This window comes from Oncorhynchus mykiss, chromosome 13 (assembly GCF_057628025.1).
Source record: "Oncorhynchus mykiss isolate SJ-2025 chromosome 13, ASM5762802v1, whole genome shotgun sequence".
Taxonomy (NCBI): Eukaryota; Metazoa; Chordata; class Actinopteri; order Salmoniformes; family Salmonidae; genus Oncorhynchus; species Oncorhynchus mykiss.
This window is the reverse complement of record NC_143034.1, coordinates 65251100-65269599: the sequence shown is the minus strand read 5'-3', so window position 1 is coordinate 65269599 and position 18500 is coordinate 65251100. Positions and strand designations below refer to the sequence as shown.

General features: G+C 46.9%; 1 protein-coding gene across 6 annotated transcripts in view; it reads left to right on the top strand.

Moving 5' to 3' along the window:
• The window catches only part of LOC110486860 (TOM1-like protein 2), a 47119-nt gene that overhangs the window by 21782 nt on the left and 6837 nt on the right, over positions 1 to 18500 (top strand). For 3 of the 6 annotated variants that reach the window (XM_090197177.1, XM_036941600.2, XM_036941597.2), the window contains exons 4-12: positions 1580 to 1729; positions 2192 to 2326; positions 3182 to 3367; positions 3788 to 3904; positions 8925 to 9058; positions 9390 to 9432; positions 10594 to 10801; positions 12383 to 12500; positions 12910 to 12988. In XM_090197177.1, the coding sequence (XP_090053303.1) occupies positions 1580 to 1729; positions 2192 to 2326; positions 3182 to 3367; positions 3788 to 3904; positions 8925 to 9058; positions 9390 to 9432; positions 10594 to 10801; positions 12383 to 12500; positions 12910 to 12988 (1170 nt within the window). Of the gene's footprint in view, positions 1 to 1579; positions 1730 to 2191; positions 2327 to 3181; positions 3368 to 3787; positions 3905 to 7748; positions 7861 to 8924; positions 9059 to 9389; positions 9433 to 10593; positions 10802 to 12382; positions 12501 to 12909; positions 12989 to 14102; positions 14175 to 18500 lie in introns of those variants that run through there. The other 3 variants (XM_036941599.2, XM_036941595.2, XM_090197178.1) reach the window with 2 other exon arrangements.

The window sequence follows — 18500 nt, the reverse complement described above, 5'->3', positions numbered from 1 at the left end:
TCATATGGTCAGATGAAACCAAAATATAACTTTTTGGTAAAAACTCAACTCGTCGTGTTTGGAGGACAAAGAATGCTGAGTTGCATCCAAAGAACACCATATCTACTGTGAAGCATGGGGGTGGAAACATCATGCTTTGGGGCTGTTTTTCTGCAAAGGGACCAGGAAGACTGATCCGTGTAAAGGAAAAGGCATTGAAGATGAAACGTGGCTGGGTCTTTCAGCATGACAATGATCCCAAACACGCCGCCCGGGCAACGAAGGAGTGGCTTCGTAAGAAGCATTTCAAGGTCCTGGAGTGGCCTAGCCAGTCTCCAGATCTCAACCCCATAGAAAATCTTTGGAGGGAGTTGAAAGTCCGTGTTGTCCAGCAACAGCCCCAAAACATCACTGCTCTAGAGGAGATCTGCATGGAGGAATGGGCCAAAATACCAGCAACAGTGTGTGAAAACCTTGTGAAGACTTACAGAAAACTTTTGACCTCTGTCATTGCCAACAAAGGGTATATAACAAAGTATTGAGAAACTTTTGTTATTGACCAAATACTTATTTTCCACCATAATTTGCAAATAAATTCCTTAAAAATCCTACAATGTGATTTTCTAGATTTTTTTTTCTCATTTTGTCTGTCATATCTGTCATAAGTGTACCTATGGTGAAAATTACAGGCCTCTCTCATCTTTTTAAGTGGGAGAACTTGCACAATTGGTGGCTGACTAAATACTTTTTTGCCCCACTGTAAATCTTTTCAGATGAACAATAGAGGGTGTGTGGTGTTGAAAAGCCTGGAACATACAGGTCACATCACTGATCATGTGTCCAAGGGCATCTGGAGATGTTTTGGAATGTCTTGAGCCCACAATCTGCTACCCAGCAGTAGAACGTGACCAATCAAATCAATCGGATGTATTTTCTAAAGCCCATTATACGTCGGCAGTTGTCACAAAGCGCTGAAGACCCACCATTTGGAAAACACTGGATGAGCACACCAGCAGGGACAGAGCGAATCCGTCCAGAGCTAGGCCTAGACCTAAGTGATGCTTATTGTCTGAACTCACCCTCAACAACAACCAGTCTCTGGGAAGAGAAACAGACAAATAGACCTTTCACATTTAGAGTACACTTACCACACTTGCAAACACGCCTGCATGCTTAACTAGGACAGTGCTATTATCCGTTACACTTGTTCTTCACGCCTGAGCTTCAAAAAGCCACCAACACACGTTCATGAATTAGCTGTCTGCTGTGTCTCACTGTGACTTCTCCCTCAGGCGATTTCTCAACTGTTATGTTTTTTCTGTCTTCATATTTTATTTTGTTTACGTGGATCTTGATTTTTTTTTTTAGCTGCATCAAAGCTCCTTTATTCCATGTCAGATGACAGAAGTCAGCTCTTTATCAATATCTGAGCACACTTTTCTTCTTCCAGGGAGTTTCTTGCTCTCTATCATACTTTCTTACTTCCTGATGTTTTCTCTCCTCTCCTCTTTCAAGTTAAGGGGCTTTATTGGCATGGGAAACAGGATATATGTAAACATTCTTTCTTTCTGATGTTTTACCTCTATCTTTCCATTTCTAGGTGCTGGAGACGTGTGTAAAGAACTGCGGCCACCGGTTTCATGTCCTCGTGGCTAATCGGGACTTCATTGATGGTGTCCTCGTCAAAATCATCTCCCCCAAAACCAACCCCCCCACCATCGTACAGGACAAAGTCCTGGCTCTGATCCAGGTACAGCACATGATAATAATCACATGGCACATGATAAGAAATCCCTAGGTACTTTTACATCTGAGAGAAGTGGATAGGTATAAGCAACATGGTGAACATTTCACCAAGTCAGTCAGAGAGCAAGGTGGAGCTCCAACCTCAAATCTCTAAGGCAATTGACAGAGAGCTGTAAGAGGCCAGGCTGTAGCAGTTAGGAGAACCCTGCAGTTAGGAATATTCTACATCCAAAATGAGTCCAGACACCTCCAACAAACCTCTCTAAATACAGTGAGAGGACACCTTGTACCTGAGCAGCTCCAGGCAGGTAACCAGAGACTGAACACACACACACAGGACTGAAGTCAGCAACACAACACCTGGGCCCTCACTATTTGGCCTTCATCTATCCACTCCTCTGATGTCCACCAGGATGTAACCGGGTTGTTTCCAGCCCTTATTCTGTGTTTGTCTGTGTGTTGTCAGGCCTGGGCGGATGCCTTCAGGAGTAGTCCTGACCTGACGGGGGTGGTCCATATTTATGAGGAGCTGAAGAGGAAAGGCATCGAGTTCCCCATGGCTGACCTGGACACTCTGTCACCCATCCACACACCACAGAGGGTGAGACCCAACACGCATCCACACACCACAGGGGGCGAGACCCAACGCCCATCCACACACCACAGGGGGCGAGACCCAACACGCATCCACACACCACAGGGGGCGAGACCCAACACGCATCCACACACCACAGGGGGCGAGACCCAACACACATCCACACACCACAGGGGGCGAGACCCAACACGCATCCACACACCACAGGGGGCGAGACCCAACACGCATCCACACACCACAGGGGGCGAGACCCAACACGCATCCACACACCACAGGGGGCGAGACCCAACACGCATCCACACACCACAGGGGGCGAGACCCAACATGCACACACAGGCGTACATGAACCCATGCTAATGAGGTAGAATCATCTGAAGCAGTGACTATACTGCTGTAGTAGCAGAGCTGTACTATCTACATGTTGTGTTCTCTACAGAGATGTACTAACTAACAACATGTTGTGTTCTCTCTACAGAGCTCTACTAACTAACTACATGTTGTGTTCTCTCTACAGAGCTCTACTAACTAACTACATGTTGTGTTCTCTCTACAGAGCTCTACTAACTAACTACATGTTGTGTTCTCTCTACAGAGCTCTACTAACTAACTACATGTTGTGTTCTCTACAGAGATGTACTAACTAACAACATGTTGTGTTCTCTCTACAGAGCTCTACTAACTATCTACATGTTGTGTTCTCTACAGAGATGTACTAACTAACAACATGTTGTGTTCTCTCTACAGAGCTCTACTAACTAACTACATGTTGTGTTCTCTCTACAGAGCTCTACTAACTAACTACATGTTGTGTTCTCTCTACAGAGCTCTACTAACTAACTACATGTTGTGTTCTCTCTACAGGGTCTACCAGAGGTGGACCCAGCTGTACTAAAATACAAAGCCCCCATCCAGCCCCACGCTGCAGCCACAGCCACCCTCCCCAAGCCTGCAGCCGCCCCGGCTCCGGCCCCCGCCCCCCTCACCCCCATCCTACAGATACCACACATCCCCAACGTACAGGGCCCCATCACCGCCAACCCTGAACAGGTGAGGATAAAGATGGCCTCTGACGGCTAATGTTAAACTACTGCCAGAGTCATGTTCATTAGGCTAATAACGGAAAAGAACTGACTGGACGTTGCCCAATAAAAAAAAAAAGTTTCTCCTGTCCTCAGGGTTGTGTCAAAGAAGGGGAGGAAGGAAGGATGTATGTTCACAGTTTTCAAACAGGGCCCAAGATTTTCATGGTTAGCAGATGTTAATGCGAGTGTAGCGAAATGCTTGTGCTCCTAGTTCAGACCGTGCAGTAATATCTAACAAGTAATCTAACAATTTCACAACAACTACCTTATACACACTGATCTATCATGCGTAGAGGTACAAAAGCAAGGGTGCCTCCACTTAGCTTTGATCAGATCAGGGAATACTTTCTCTCTCTGACCCTTGACCCATGTGTGTCCTCCTCAGATCGCCCGGCTGCGCAGTGAACTGGACATTGTGAGGGGAAACACCAAAGTGATGTCAGAGATGCTGACTGAGATGGTGCCTGGACAGGAGGACTCCTCGGACCTGGAACTCCTTCAGGTCAGAAAATGGACTACATCCAGCATAGAAATACAATTATAGAACATTGACTTGAATGGGGATGCCCATTCTAGTAATTATATTTCTATAACTCCAGGTCAGATACTACATCCCCATAGGAATATAATTACACACAATTTCAAAACATTTTTGAAAAATCCTGGACGACGCTGGGCCAATTGTGCACCGCCTCATGGGTCTCCCAGTCAGCTGCGACAGAGTCGTCTGGACTCGAACCCAGAATCTCTAGTGGCACAGCTAGCACTGCGATGCAGTGCCTTAGACCACTGCGCCACTTGGGAGGCCCTCAGAATTCCACAACATTGACTTGAATGGGGACGTTCAGTCTAGTAATTCTATTTCTCTGACACCCCCTCAGCCTCATCACTGGCCTAACTGTGGAAGCTTTTCATCATTGAGAATTTGAGACAGCTGTGTATTGCACGCAACATAAAAAAGGAATTCACACATAGCGCTCCATCTGTTTAGTTTTTAAAAATACAAGTTTAAACCTTCCCTGCGGTAGTCACCCTGCTGCTCAACTGAAATGTATTGGAACTCATTTAGCCCACTAGGGGGAGTAGTACCACCACTCTAGGGGGAGTAGTACCACCACTCTAGGGGGAGTAGTACCACCACTCTAGGGGGAGTAGTACCACCACTCTAGGGGGAGTAGTACCACCACTCTAGGGGGAGTAGTACCACCACTCTAGGGGGAGTAGTACCACCACTCTAGGGGGAGTAGTACCACCACTCTAGGGGGAGTAGTACCACCACTCTAGGGGGAGTAGTACCACCACTCTAGGGGGAGTAGTACCACCACTCTAGGGGGAGTAGTAGCACCACTCTAGGGGGAGTAGTAGCACCGCTCTAGGGGGAGTAGTACCACCATAGTACCACCACTCTAGGGGGAGTAGTACCACCGCTCTAGGGGGAGTAGTACCACCGCTCTAGGGGGAGTAGTACTACCGCTCTAGGGGGAGTAGTACTACCGCTCTAGGGGGAGTAGTACTACCGCTCTAGGGGGAGTAGTACTACCGCTCTAGGGGGAGTAGTACTACCGCTCTAGGGGGAGTAGTACCACCGCTCTAGGGGGAGTAGTACTACCGCTCTAGGGGGAGTAGTACCACCACTCTAGGGGGAGTAGTACCACCGCTCTAGGGGGAGTAGTACCACCACTCTAGGGGGAGTAGTACCACCACTCTAGGGGGAGTAGTACCACCGCTCTAGGGGGAGTAGTACCACCGCTCTAGGGGGAGTAGTACCACCGCTCTAGGGGGAGTAGTACCACCACTCTAGGGGGAGTAGTACCACCGCTCTAGGGGGAGTAGTACCACCGCTCTAGGGGGAGTAGTACCACCGCTCTAGGGGGAGTAGTACCACCGCTCTAGGGGGAGTAGTACCACCGCTCTAGGGGGAGTAGTACCACCGCTCTAGGGGGAGTAGTACCACCGCTCTAGGGGGAGTAGTACCACCACTCTATGGGGAGTAGTACTACCACTCTAGGGGGAGTAGTACCACCATAGTACCACCGCTCTATGGGGAGTAGTACCACCGCTCTAGAGGGAGTAGTACCACCGCTCTAGAGGGAGTAGTACCACCGCTCTAGAGGGAGTAGTACCACCGCTCTAGAGGGAGTAGTACCACCGCTCTAGAGTCCACCGCTCCACCGCTCTGAAATGTATTGGAACTCATTTAGCCCACTAGGGGGAGTAGTACCACCACTGTAGGGGGAGTAGTACCACCACTGTAGGGGGAGTAGTACCACCACTCTAGGGGGAGTAGTACCACCACTCTAGGGGGAGTAGTACCACCACTCTAGGGGGAGTAGTACCACCACTCTAGGGGGAGTAGTACCACCACTCTAGGGGGAGTAGTACCACCACTCTAGGGGGAGTAGTACCACCACTCTAGGGGGAGTAGTACCACCACTCTAGGGGGAGTAGTACCACCACTCTAGGGGGAGTAGTACCACCACTATGGAGAGTAGTACTACCACTCTAGGGGGAGTAGTACCACCATAGTACCACCACTCTAGGGGGAGTAGTACCGCCACTCTAGGGGGAGTAGTACCACCATAGTACCACCACTCTAGGGGGAGTAGTACCACCATAGTACCACCACTTTAGGGGAAAGGGGGATACCTAGTCAGTTATTCAACTGAAATGTGTCTTCCGCATTTAACCAAACCCTTCTGAATCAGAGAGGTGCGGGGGGGGGGGGGTCTGCCTTAATCGACATCCACGTCTTTGGCACCCGGGAAACAGTGGGTTAACTGCCTTGTTCAGGGGCAGAACAACAGATTTTTACCTTGTCAGTTTGGGGATACAATCCAGCAAACTTTTGGTTACTGGCCCAACGCTCTAACCACTAGGCTACCATCACTCTTTGGGGAGTAGTACAACCACTCTAGGGGGAGTAGTACCACCATAGTACCACCACTCTAGGGGAAGTAGTACCATCATAGTACCACCGCTCTAGGAGGAGTTGTACCACCATAGTACCACCACTCTAGGGGGAGTAGTACCACCGCTCTAGGGGGAGTAGTACCACCATAGTACCACCACTCTAGGGGGAGTAGTACCACCATAGTACCACCACTCTAGGGGGAGTAGTACCACCGCTCTAGGGGGAGTAGTACCACCATAGTACCACCACTCTAGGGGGAGTAGTACCACCATAGTACCACCACAGTACCACCACTCTATGGGGAGTAGTACCACCGCTCTAGGGAGAGTAGTTCCACCACTCTAGGGGTGAGGAGAGGGGAACAACAAATATTCCTGTACTTGCTTAAGTGACAGTTGGTGTAGGGTGAAGTTGTCCCTAGATGCTGATCTTGTTAAAAGTAACAAGTAATACGTTTTTAAAGAGCAGTAGTAAATAACAATAGTGAGACTATATACAGGGGGGTGCCGGTACAGAGTCAATGTGCAGGGGCACCGGTTAGTTGAGGTAATATGTACATGTAGATAGAGTTAATAAAGTGACTTTGCATAGATGACAACAGAGAGTAGCAGCGGTGTAAATGAGGGGGAGGGGCAACGCAAATAGTCTGTGAAGCCATTTGATTAGATGTTCAGGAGTCTTATGGCTTAGGGGGATAGAAGCTGTTTAGGAGCCTCTTGGACCTAGACTTGGTCCTCCGATACCACTTGCCTTGCGGTAGCAGAGAGAATAGTCTATGACTAGCGTGGCTGGAGTCTTTGACAATTTTTAGGGCCTTCCTCTGACACCTCCTGATTTTGAGGCCCTGGATGGCAGGAAGCTTGGTCCCAGTGATGCTCTGGGCCGTTCGCACTACCCTCTGTAGTGCTTTGCGGTCGGAGGCTGAGCCGTTGCCATACCAGGCAGTGACTGAGGGTGTGATAGATAGGTAGTTGATTCAGGTGACCTTTCCACTGTTTTATGAGGTGACTTTAGGTAATACAGTTAAACTGTGATTAAATAAATGAAATGTAGGTGTTGTGATTTCTCTTACTAAGTAACACAACTGAGTCTAATGATGGACATGTATGGCTACCTGCTGGCTAGAGACCCGTTTTAGAGAATTCTAGTCATCCACCTTCTGAGAGACATACTCACCTTTCCATCAGTGATGCCCTGTCCTCACCTTGTGTCGGTGTCCTCACCCTGTGTCGGTGTCCTCACCCTGTGTCGGTGTCCTCACCCTGTGTCGGTGTCCTCACCCTGTGTGTGTTTGTGTGTGTAGGAGCTGAACAGGACGTGCTGGGCCATGCTGTCTGTGTCCTCACCCTGTGTGTGTTTGTGTGTGTAGGAGCTGAACAGGACGTGCAGGGCAATGCTGTCGGTGTCGTCACCCTGTGTGTGTTTGTGTGTGTAGGAGCTGAACAGGACGTGCAGGGCCATGCTGTCTGTGTCCTCACCCTGTGTGTGTTTGTGTGTGTAGGAGCTGAACAGGACGTGCAGGGCCATGCTGTCTGTGTCCTCACCCTGTGTGTGTTTGTGTGTGTAGGAGCTGAACAGGACGTGCTGGGCCATGCTGTCTGTGTCCTCACCCTGTGTGTGTTTGTGTGTGTAGGAGCTGAACAGGACGTGCAGGGCCATGCTGTCTGTGTCCTCACCCTGTGTGTGTTTGTGTGTGTAGGAGCTGAACAGGACGTGCAGGGCAATGCTGTCGGTGTCCTCACCCTGTTTGTGTGTGTAGGAGCTGAACAGGACGTGCTGGGCCATGCTGTCTGTGTCCTCACCCTGTGTGTGTTTGTGTGTGTAGGAGCTGAACAGGACGTGCAGGGCCATGCTGTCTGTGTCCTCACCCTGTGTGTGTTTGTGTGTGTAGGAGCTGAACAGGACGTGCAGGGCCATGCTGTCTGTGTCCTCACCCTGTGTGTGTTTGTGTGTGTAGGAGCTGAACAGGACGTGCAGGGCAATGCTGTCGGTGTCCTCACCCTGTTTGTGTGTGTAGGAGCTGAACAGGACGTGCTGGGCCATGCTGTCTGTGTCCTCACCCTGTGTGTGTTTGTGTGTGTAGGAGCTGAACAGGACGTGCAGGGCCATGCTGTCTGTGTCCTCACCCTGTGTGTGTTTGTGTGTGTAGGAGCTGAACAGGACGTGCTGGGCCATGCTGTCTGTGTCCTCACCCTGTGTGTGTTTGTGTGTGTAGGAGCTGAACAGGACGTGCTGGGCCATGCTGTCTGTGTCCTCACCCTGTGTGTGTTTGTGTGTGTAGGAGCTGAACAGGACGTGCAGGGCCATGCTGTCTGTGTCCTCACCCTGTGTGTGTTTGTGTGTGTAGGAGCTGAACAGGACGTGCAGGGCCATGCTGTCTGTGTCCTCACCCTGTGTGTGTTTGTGTGTGTAGGAGCTGAACAGGACGTGCTGGGCCATGCTGTCTGTGTCCTCACCCTGTGTGTGTTTGTGTGTGTAGGAGCTGAACAGAACGTGCAGGGCCATGCTGTCTGTGTCCTCACCCTGTGTGTGTTTGTGTGTGTAGGAGCTGAACAGGACGTGCTGGGCCATGCTGTCTGTGTCCTCACCCTGTGTGTGTTTGTGTGTGTAGGAGCTGAACAGGACGTGCAGGGCCATGCAGCAGCGGGTGGTGGAGCTGATCTCCCGGGTCTCCAATGAGGAGGTGACAGAGGAGCTGCTGCACGTCAACGACGACCTCAACAACATCTTCCTACGATACGAGAGGTAACACACACACACACACACACAATTAGGCTTACTTGACTTCATATGCTTACAGCTACACAAAGTCCACTGGTGAACAAGGATATCTGCTGTGACATCATGTTGCATGTGGAGCACGTTTTTTTCAGCAGGCCCTACAAGAACAGTTAATAATCTTGGGCCCCGGGGGACCTGTCTGAAGCAGACACTTCTATTGAAGATTCCATGGTCTCAAAAAGTCAAAGCGTTCCTTTCATGTTGTTTTATAGATGACAGAAATGTAAATGTATGATTGATGCCAATGCCCACGTGTTCTTTACATGGAACTCTGAGGACTTGTGGTGTGTTGCAGGTATGAGCGGTACCGGTCGGGTAGAGCGGCTCAGAATAACGGGGTGAGTTATCTCACTGATCTATACATCTATGAACAACTCAACAGGAGTGGATATTAATGTTACTATCTGTCAGTTTGATGTGATCAGCACTCTACTCACGCATGCATACTTTACACTGACACTCCAACACACACACACACACAGTCACAGACATCACACGTACACACAGGCACACTGTTGCCACACACACAATTCCACATTTCCACACTCATCACATACACTGCTGCTACTGTTTATTATCCTGTAGTCTAGTCACTTTACACCTACCGATATGTACATGTCTATCTCAATTACCTCGTACCCCTGCCCATCAGATTGGTACTGGTAGCCCATGTATTATTTTGTTATATTATACTATGAATGTGTTATTGTATTCTGTGTTGTTTGGAAGGTAAGTAAGCATTTCACTGTTAGTCTCCAACTGTTATTTACGAAGCATGTGACAAATGACATTTGATTTGATTGTGTTATTTGGTTCAGTCCATTCTCAATGTATTTTCTGAAATGCGATATGATTTAGATTTGTCAATGTTTGTGGCTAATTTGCTGCATGTGTATAGCAGTTTTATGTCTCTGTGTGTTTCTCTGTTTCTCTGTGTCGTGGTCAGCTAATGGAGGCAAGTATGACAGCACTCCATTCTATCCCAGCTCAGTCTTGAGATGAATAGAGTCAATGAGGAGAATGTTGAAACATGACAGCACTCCATTCTATCCCAGCTCAGTCTTGAGATGAATAGAGTCAATGAGGAGAATGTTGAAACATGACAGCACTCCATTCTATCCCAGCTCAGTCTTGAGATGAATAGAGTCAATGAGGAGAATGTTGAAACATGACAGCACTCCATTCTATCCCAGCTCAGTCTTGAGATGAATAGAGTCAATGAGGAGAATGTTGAAACATGTCTTACTACTGTAATGTATGGACCTCCTTATTGGACCATGTTCACATGGAACCTTTTATATAGTGGTCGTGTTCCAGAGAACTAGAATATTCTCTCCCTCTCTCTCGTAAAGCCCTCTGATGTCCGTAGTCTAACGTAGAGGACAGTGATGTGTTGGACTAGTAGACATCTCCATTACCTCCATCCTCCTACCGCTGTTAATTTTCTCTACAGGAGCCACCGCTGTGTGTGTTGACTGTGTTCTGTTGTCTCCCTCCAGATGCTGAGTGAAGCCACAGAGGACAACCTGATAGACCTAACGCCAGGCTCGCCCGCTGTGGTCAGCCTCCGAGCCACCTCCACACCCCCGTCCAGCATCCCCCCTGTGACCGCCCCTAGGGCTGGGGCTACAGCCTCCCCTGCCCGGACCCTGATCCAAGACCCTACCTCTGGTCCCTCAACTCTGTCCACTCAGCTCGCCGGCCTGGGTAAGGATGGGGAATGGTTCAATAGGAACGCAAATGATACTCTGTGTACTATATACAAATGCACCAGATGCTAGGTACGCTATACTGTAATGATGCATAGCCCATAGCAAGCAACACACTGCCCATACATACACACACACACACACACACACACACACACACACACACACACACACACACACATACACACACACACACACACACACACACACACACACACACACACACACACACACACACACACACACACACACACAAGGGCAGTGGAGTGTAAGAAGGTTTCTAATCAGAGCTCTAATGGGAAATAAGCCCTGCTCTATAAGTCTCTGTAAATGACTCCTCTGTTAGCCTGTTAGCCTAAATGATGTTGCTGCACTCCGTGGCACTATGCTCTGGCTGAGGCCTGAGACAGATAAAGGGGGAGAATATGCTCCTTTGCTCTACAGCGCTTGCGTCTCAAATGGCACCCTATTGCCTATATAGTGCACTACTTTTGACCAAATCAAATCAAATTTTATTTGTCACATACACATGGTTAGCAGATGTTAATGCGAGTGTAACGAAATGCTTGTGCTTCTAGTTCCGACAATGCAGTAATAACAAGTAATCTAACTAACAATTCCAAAACTACTGTCTTGTACACAGTGTAAGGGGATAAATAATATGTACATAAAGATATATGGATGAGTGATGGTACAGAGCAGCATAGGCAAGATACAGTAGATGGTATCGAGTACAGTATATACATATGAGATGAGTATGTAAACAAAGTGGCATAGTTAAAGTGGCTAGTGATACATGTATTACATAAAGATGCAGTAGATGATATAGAGTACAGTATATACATATGAGATGAATAATGTAGGGTATGTAAACATTATATTAGGTAGCATTGTTTAAAGTGGCTAGTGATATATTTTACATCATTTCCCATCAATTCTCATTATTAAAGTGGCTGAGAGTTGAGTCAGTGTCAGTGTGTTGGCAGCCGCCACTCAATGTTAGTGGTGGCTGTTTAACAGTCTGATGGCCTTGAGATAGAAGCTGTTTTTCAGTCTCTCGGTCCCAGCTTTGATGCACCTGTACTGACCTCGCCTTCTGGATGGTAGCGGGGTGAACAGGCAGTGGCTCGGGTGGTTGTTGTCCTTGATGATCTTTATGGCCTTCCTGTAACATCGGGTGGTGTAGGTGTCCTGGAGGGCAGGTAGTAGACCAGAACCCAGGATGATGACTGTCATTGATTCTAGAGGACTGGTGCAGGATGATGACTGTCATTGATTCTAGAGGACTGGCGCGGGATGATGACTGTCATTGATTCTAGAGGACTGGTGCAGGATGATGACTGTCATTGATTCTAGAGGACTGGTGCAGGATGATGACTGTCATTGTGGACATTTAGATCTCATCTATTTATTTTTCTCTCTTCCCCACACCCCCCTTTACACCCTCTCTCAACTCTTCCTTTCTTTCTTTCTCTCCTCTGCCTCTCTCTCTCTCTGTGCGTCTCTGCCTCTCTCTCTGCCCTTCCTCCTCCCCTTCTCTGTCTCTCTGTCTCTCTGTCTCTCTCTCTCTCTCTCTCAGATGTGGGTGGGGTTAGTGTCAGTGGTACCCTGTCCTCTCTGTCGGGCCACAACCCTGGAGACGACTTTGACATGTTTGCTCAGACCAGGACCAGCTCTCTGGCAGATCAACGCAAAAAGTATGGCTTCCTCAAACTTAGCTCTCCCCTTGGCTTCTAGAACCCCTTCCAAACTTCTAGAACCCCTTCCAAACTTCTAGAACCCTGTTACTATGGATTTGCAGCTTTGATCCTGTCAGACTGACTGCTGTGTGTGCAGGCTTTTGGTCACAGTCCCGCAATGGCACACCTGATTAATAAAATCTATTTATCATAGTCTTCTAGTTAGACTAACATCAATGTACTCTGGTGTGTTAGAACTGGGCTGGAACAAAAGCCTGCAATATGCTGTCCCCCAGGACCAGAGTTGTGAATGTGGTGTTGTCCATTCCTGTTCTAGAACCACTCTCAGCCTTCCAGAACCATCTCCATGCCACATAGTGGGACGGGATCTAACGTGTTCTCTCTGTCTGTGTGTGTGTGTTGTCAGTGTGAAGTACGAGGACCCTCGAGCCCTGGGTGGGCTTGCCTCAGCTCTGGACGTCAGACAACAGAACGCCACTGGAGGGGTGAGTGCACCAAAGCATGCTGGAGGATGTAGTTTAGATTCACATCCCACCACAGTGAAGTGTGAAGTGTGGTTGACGTGCTGTTAAAATGGCTGATAAGGTTAATCTCTCAGCTCATGGTCTCCTCTCTCTGCATGTGATGGCCTGTAGTGTGATGTTAGTTGACCTCTGCTCTCTGTACCACTAATGGCACCCTATCCCCTATATAGTGCCCTGGTCAAAAGGTAGTGAACTATATAGGGAATAGGTTGCCCTTTGGGACACAGGCCTCTGACTTTCCAGGAGTAATACCAGATTAATACAGTAGTAGACCATGGCTAGCCAGCTCTGTATGGTGAACTACACTGTTGGAGTAACAAGCACACACTACCGCATGGCTTGTAGTCTAGTATAACTAGGTATTCTAAAGAGCTACATGTAATACTCTCTCTAGACATTTTAAACTATAAACTCCCATTACTTGGTCATTCTGTCATTCCTCAGTAGTGTTTGGTGTTGTTTTTTCCTCTCGTCTTGGTCATTGCTTTCTGTAAGACAGTATTTTGTCACGTTATGGGTGTCAAAGGTCATAGGAAACCATGCTATTGAATTCCACTTTTTGCATGTCACCTTTTCTCCTTCAAATTGTCAAAACTCTTGTATTTATTTTTTTCATTCCACTTCTTGTACCACAGTCAGTCAGTACTAACAAGGCACTTTGTAATCAGGTTCTACACCTGTAAGGCCAGACATAAAGTATTATGAAATCTAAACTCTCTCTCTCTCACACACACCGATTACACAAACCGATTACACACACCCTTCACCCTCCAGTGCCAGTTGAGATTGCCTCAGATGGAATGTATCTGCCAGTCTGGGGCTTAGTGATCAGCTGAGGATTCAAAGTTCAAACTATCCTTATTTTCTTCCTCCTTTCCCCATGCGTTCACCTTTTAATTGGAATGATTCTGGTATTTTCCTCTCATTTGTTCCCCCCATCCTTTCCTCTCCCTATATTTTCTTCAGTCTAGGTTGTTGCATTGCATTTGATTTCTCTGTTTCCTCTCTGTGCTCTGTTGCTCTGGTCTGGGGCTTCCTCTATCTTGTGTAAGGTGTTGTTCTGTTGTTGATTCAGCTGAGGGTCATAGGGGATGATAACCCAGAGTTGGAGCTGCCCATAGACAGCTGGCTTATTACCCAAGGAATGGTGAGGACTCCATCCTCAGTGTCCTCCCCCTATGTCCAATCACCCCATCATCCATATCCCCCTACACCGCTGGCACCCTCATCACCCCCCCCCCCCCCCATCCATCCATCCATCCCCCTGACAATCCATATCCCAGCACTGCTAAACCAGCTAGCGCCAACAGTAGAATGGAGACACGTTAGAAAAAGCCAGACGACTCCTCCAATTGTACAATACCCACACAATGATGAATAAATAAGCTGTTAGAATCTTAATTTGTCCTTGTGTGCTCTGAAAGGAATCTAAACTCCTAGGACCTCTGAGCTGGTGAATCTGAGTTATGCATATTCTGAATACAAACACACACCTACCTACTGTTACAAATGTGGACTCCCTTCACTCTGTCCCTCCTACTGTTGGTCCTGGTCCTCTCATCCTCCCTTCATGGATGACGTGAAAGGTCTGCTTGGTCCCCAGGGCCAGGTGTGGGTTTTCAGCAGTCACAAACAGTTAATGTCTAACAGTCACACACTAAACCCAGGAGAGGTACAGATACTTTACTGCTGCACAACAGGTGTTATGTTGCCATGGCTGTTGACATTATAGAAATATAATCACTGGAACGGGAATCCCCATTCAAGTCAGTCGGTCTAGAATGGATAGACCGGCGGCCATTTTAAAAGGGATTCTATTTCTATGGTTGACATCAGATTTGTTGTCAACAGTATCATTATTGCTGATTCGACCTGGTTCAAACGTCTGTGTAGCAATAAGTATCACCATCTCTGTCAGATGCATTGTCAAGCTAACGGTCTATAGATACATTTTTATTGAACTACACTGAACAAAAATATAAACGCAACATGCAACAATTGCAAAGATTTTACTGAGTTACAGTTCATATGAGGAAATCAGTCCATTTAAATACATTCATTAGGCCCTAATCCATGGATTTCACATGACTGGGAATACAGATATGCATCTCTTGGTCACAGATACCTTTTTTTAAAAATGGGCCTCAGGATCTCTTCACAGTATTTCTGTGCATTCAAATTACCATCGATTAAAATGCAATTGTGTTCGTTGTCTGTAGTTTATGCCTGCCCGTACAATAACCCCACCGCCACCATGGGACACTCTGTTCACAACGTTGACATCAGCAACTCACTCGCCCACACAACTCCATACACATGGTCTGTGATTGTGAGGCCGGTTGGACGTACTGCCAAATTCTCTAGTAAGACATTAAGGTGGCTTATGGTAAAGAAATTAACATAAAATTATCTGGCAAAAGTTCTGGTGGACATTCCTGCCATGCCACTTGCACGATCCCTCAACTTGAGACATCTGTGGCATTGTGTTGTATGACAAAACTGCACATTTTAGAGTGGCCTTTTATTGTTCCCAGCACAAGGTGCACCTGTGTAATGATCATGCCGTGTAATCAGCTTGGGACCAACATATGGGACAAACAATTTACATGTTGTGTTTATACTTTTGTTCAGTGGAGATAATATACTATACATATTTAAAGACAACTAGCATAGAAGTCCTGTTTTAACACTGGAACACTAGTGCATTAACCCATTTAACATATTAAACCTATTAGTTACAATACTGTTGATGATCTGACACATTGGTTGCTGTTGTGATTGGTATTAAACTGTTCAATATTGTACCATACTTTTATTTATTTGAATTCTAGTCCTATGTCAACCCTGTTGACCATGGTGTGTCGACAGCTGCTCGTCGAACATCTCATTCTGAAATCATGGGCATTATTATGGACTTGGTCCCCCCTTTGCTGCTATAACAGCCTTGACTCTTCTGGGAAGGCTTTCCACTAGATGTTGGAACATTGCTGCAGGGATTTGTTTCCATTCAGCCACGAACATTAGTGAGATCAGGCACTGATGTCATGCGATTAGGCCTGGCTCTGTCGGCATTTCAATTCATCCCAAATGTGTTCAATGGGGTTTAGGTCAAGGCTCTGTGCAGGCCAGTCAAGTTCTTCTACACCGATCTCGACAAACCATTTCTGTATGGACCTTGCTTTGTGCACGGGGGCATTTTCATGCAAAAACAGTAAAGGGCCTTCCCAAAACTGTTGCCATAAAGTTGGAAGCACAGAATCATCTAGAATGTCATTGTATGCTGTAGTGTTAAGATGTCCCTTTACTGGAACTAAGGGGCCTAGCCCGAACCATGAAAAGCAGCCCCAGACCATTATTCATCCTCCACCAAACTTTACAGTTGGCACTATGCTTTCAGGCAGGTAGCGTTCTCCTGGCATCCACCAAACCCAGATGGTGAAGCGTGATTCACCACTCCAGAGAATGCATTTCCAGAGTCCAATGAGGCAAACTTTACACCACTCCAGCTGATGTTTTGCATTGTGCATGGTGATCTTAGGCTTGTGTGCGGCTGCTAGGCCATGGAAATCCATTTCATTAACCTGCAGACAAACAGTTATTGTGCTGATGTTGCTTCCAGAGGCAGTTTGGAACACGGTAGTGAGTGTTGCAACCGAGGACAGATGATTTTTACGCACTTCAACACTCGGCGGTCCAGTTCTGTGAGCTTATGTGGCCTACCACTTTACGGCTGAGCTGTTTTTGCTCCTAGACGTTTCCACTTCACAATATCAACACTTACAGTTGACCCGGCGTAGCTCTAGAAAGGCAGAAATTTTACAAACTGACTTGTTGGAAAGGTGGCATCCTATGACGGTGCCACGTTGAAAGTCACTGAGCTCTTCAGTAAGTCCATTCTACTGCCAATGTTTGTCTGGAGATTGCGTGGCTGTGAGCTTGATTTTATACACCTGTCAGCAATGGGTATGGCTGAAATAGCAGAATCCACTAATTTGAAGGGATGTTGACCATTCTATGTCAACCCTGTTGGCTTTGCAAAGTTGACTTTGCATAATGTTCAACAACCGGAATCTGTGAACAAGGCTTAAAAACAATACATTGTGAAGTTGCTGGAAAGGAGTTTAGCTAGCTAGACAGCCAAATCCATATGATCTGACTTTCATATCATTATGCAGATCACGTGACTCTGTGGGGAATTCCCTTACAGTAACTCACCCTCTGTTTTACCTTTTGAGTGAGTTTTCTATCTACCGCTAGTGACCTAGTGTATGGAGCATCCTACACAACAGTACCTGTTGATGTTTTCCTTGATTCTTTGTTTCAACATCTCTCGTCAAAGTCCCAAAAGAGCTAATAGAATCTTTAAGAGCATGATACGTTTATGTCCTTCTTATATCGGTACACAACAGTGGAATTTGATCTGTTAGATAATCTAGATTCTAAAGACTAGATTGTCGACATGACATCAGTGAATGCAGATGCCTGGCAGCTTGAGCATGATCTCTTCTCCATCATAGTGTTCTGCTCTCAACACCACTAGTTTGTGTACTTCTGTGTAACTTCTCAGTATCTCCGTCTCTTGGATCTTTGTGATCGGCAACTAGAAGGAGATTGAAAGAGATCGGCTAGGATTCAGTTACATCGTGATACGGATGTTTTAATGAATGGTTCAGGTTAGGATCTGGGGAAGGTAAACTGATCCTAGATCTGTGCATATGGGTATACTTTCACCCAGAACCATTAAACCAGGAGTGTAAGCTGATCCTAGACCTGTGCATATATGCAAATGTTAGAGCAGACTTCATGACCATTGACCCCTCTCCTATCAGTCCCGATTGCTGGTACTGTACCCGGAGTCACTCCGACCTCCACATGACACACAAACCATGGCATCCACCCTCTCACCTTCTCCTTTCCATTCTCACTATCACTGCATGATGTCATGCAGCCAGCGTTGCTCATGCTCTGTGTGTGCTTGTGTGTCATTATGACATTAGTCCTCATTCCCAGTCTTCGGTGGTCCCTGTCATTTGCTGGTTGTCCTTCCAATAAATGATTGACTCATGTGAATTGGCTGATCTGCTAATTGACTAATGACCTGGACTAATTAACAGTGTTACATAACTGTAGCTATCAAATCAGCTGATAGTTTCATGACTACTCATTAGAACTAACAAGGACAAAATAAATACCTTGGAAGTGGTCTGGGACAAGAGTTTTCCCAGAATCCTGACCATGTGATTTGACCCAGGTAAATCTCTGGGCCCTGGTTATTGCCTATGAACTGGTTATTGCATATGAACTGGTTATTGCATATGAACTGGTTATTGCCTATGAACTGGTTATTGCCTATGAACTGGTAATAGCCTATGAACTGGTAATTGCCTATGAACTGGTAATAGTCTATGAACTGGTTATTGCCTATGAACTGGTTATTGCCTATGAACTGGTTATTGCCTATGAACTGGTTATT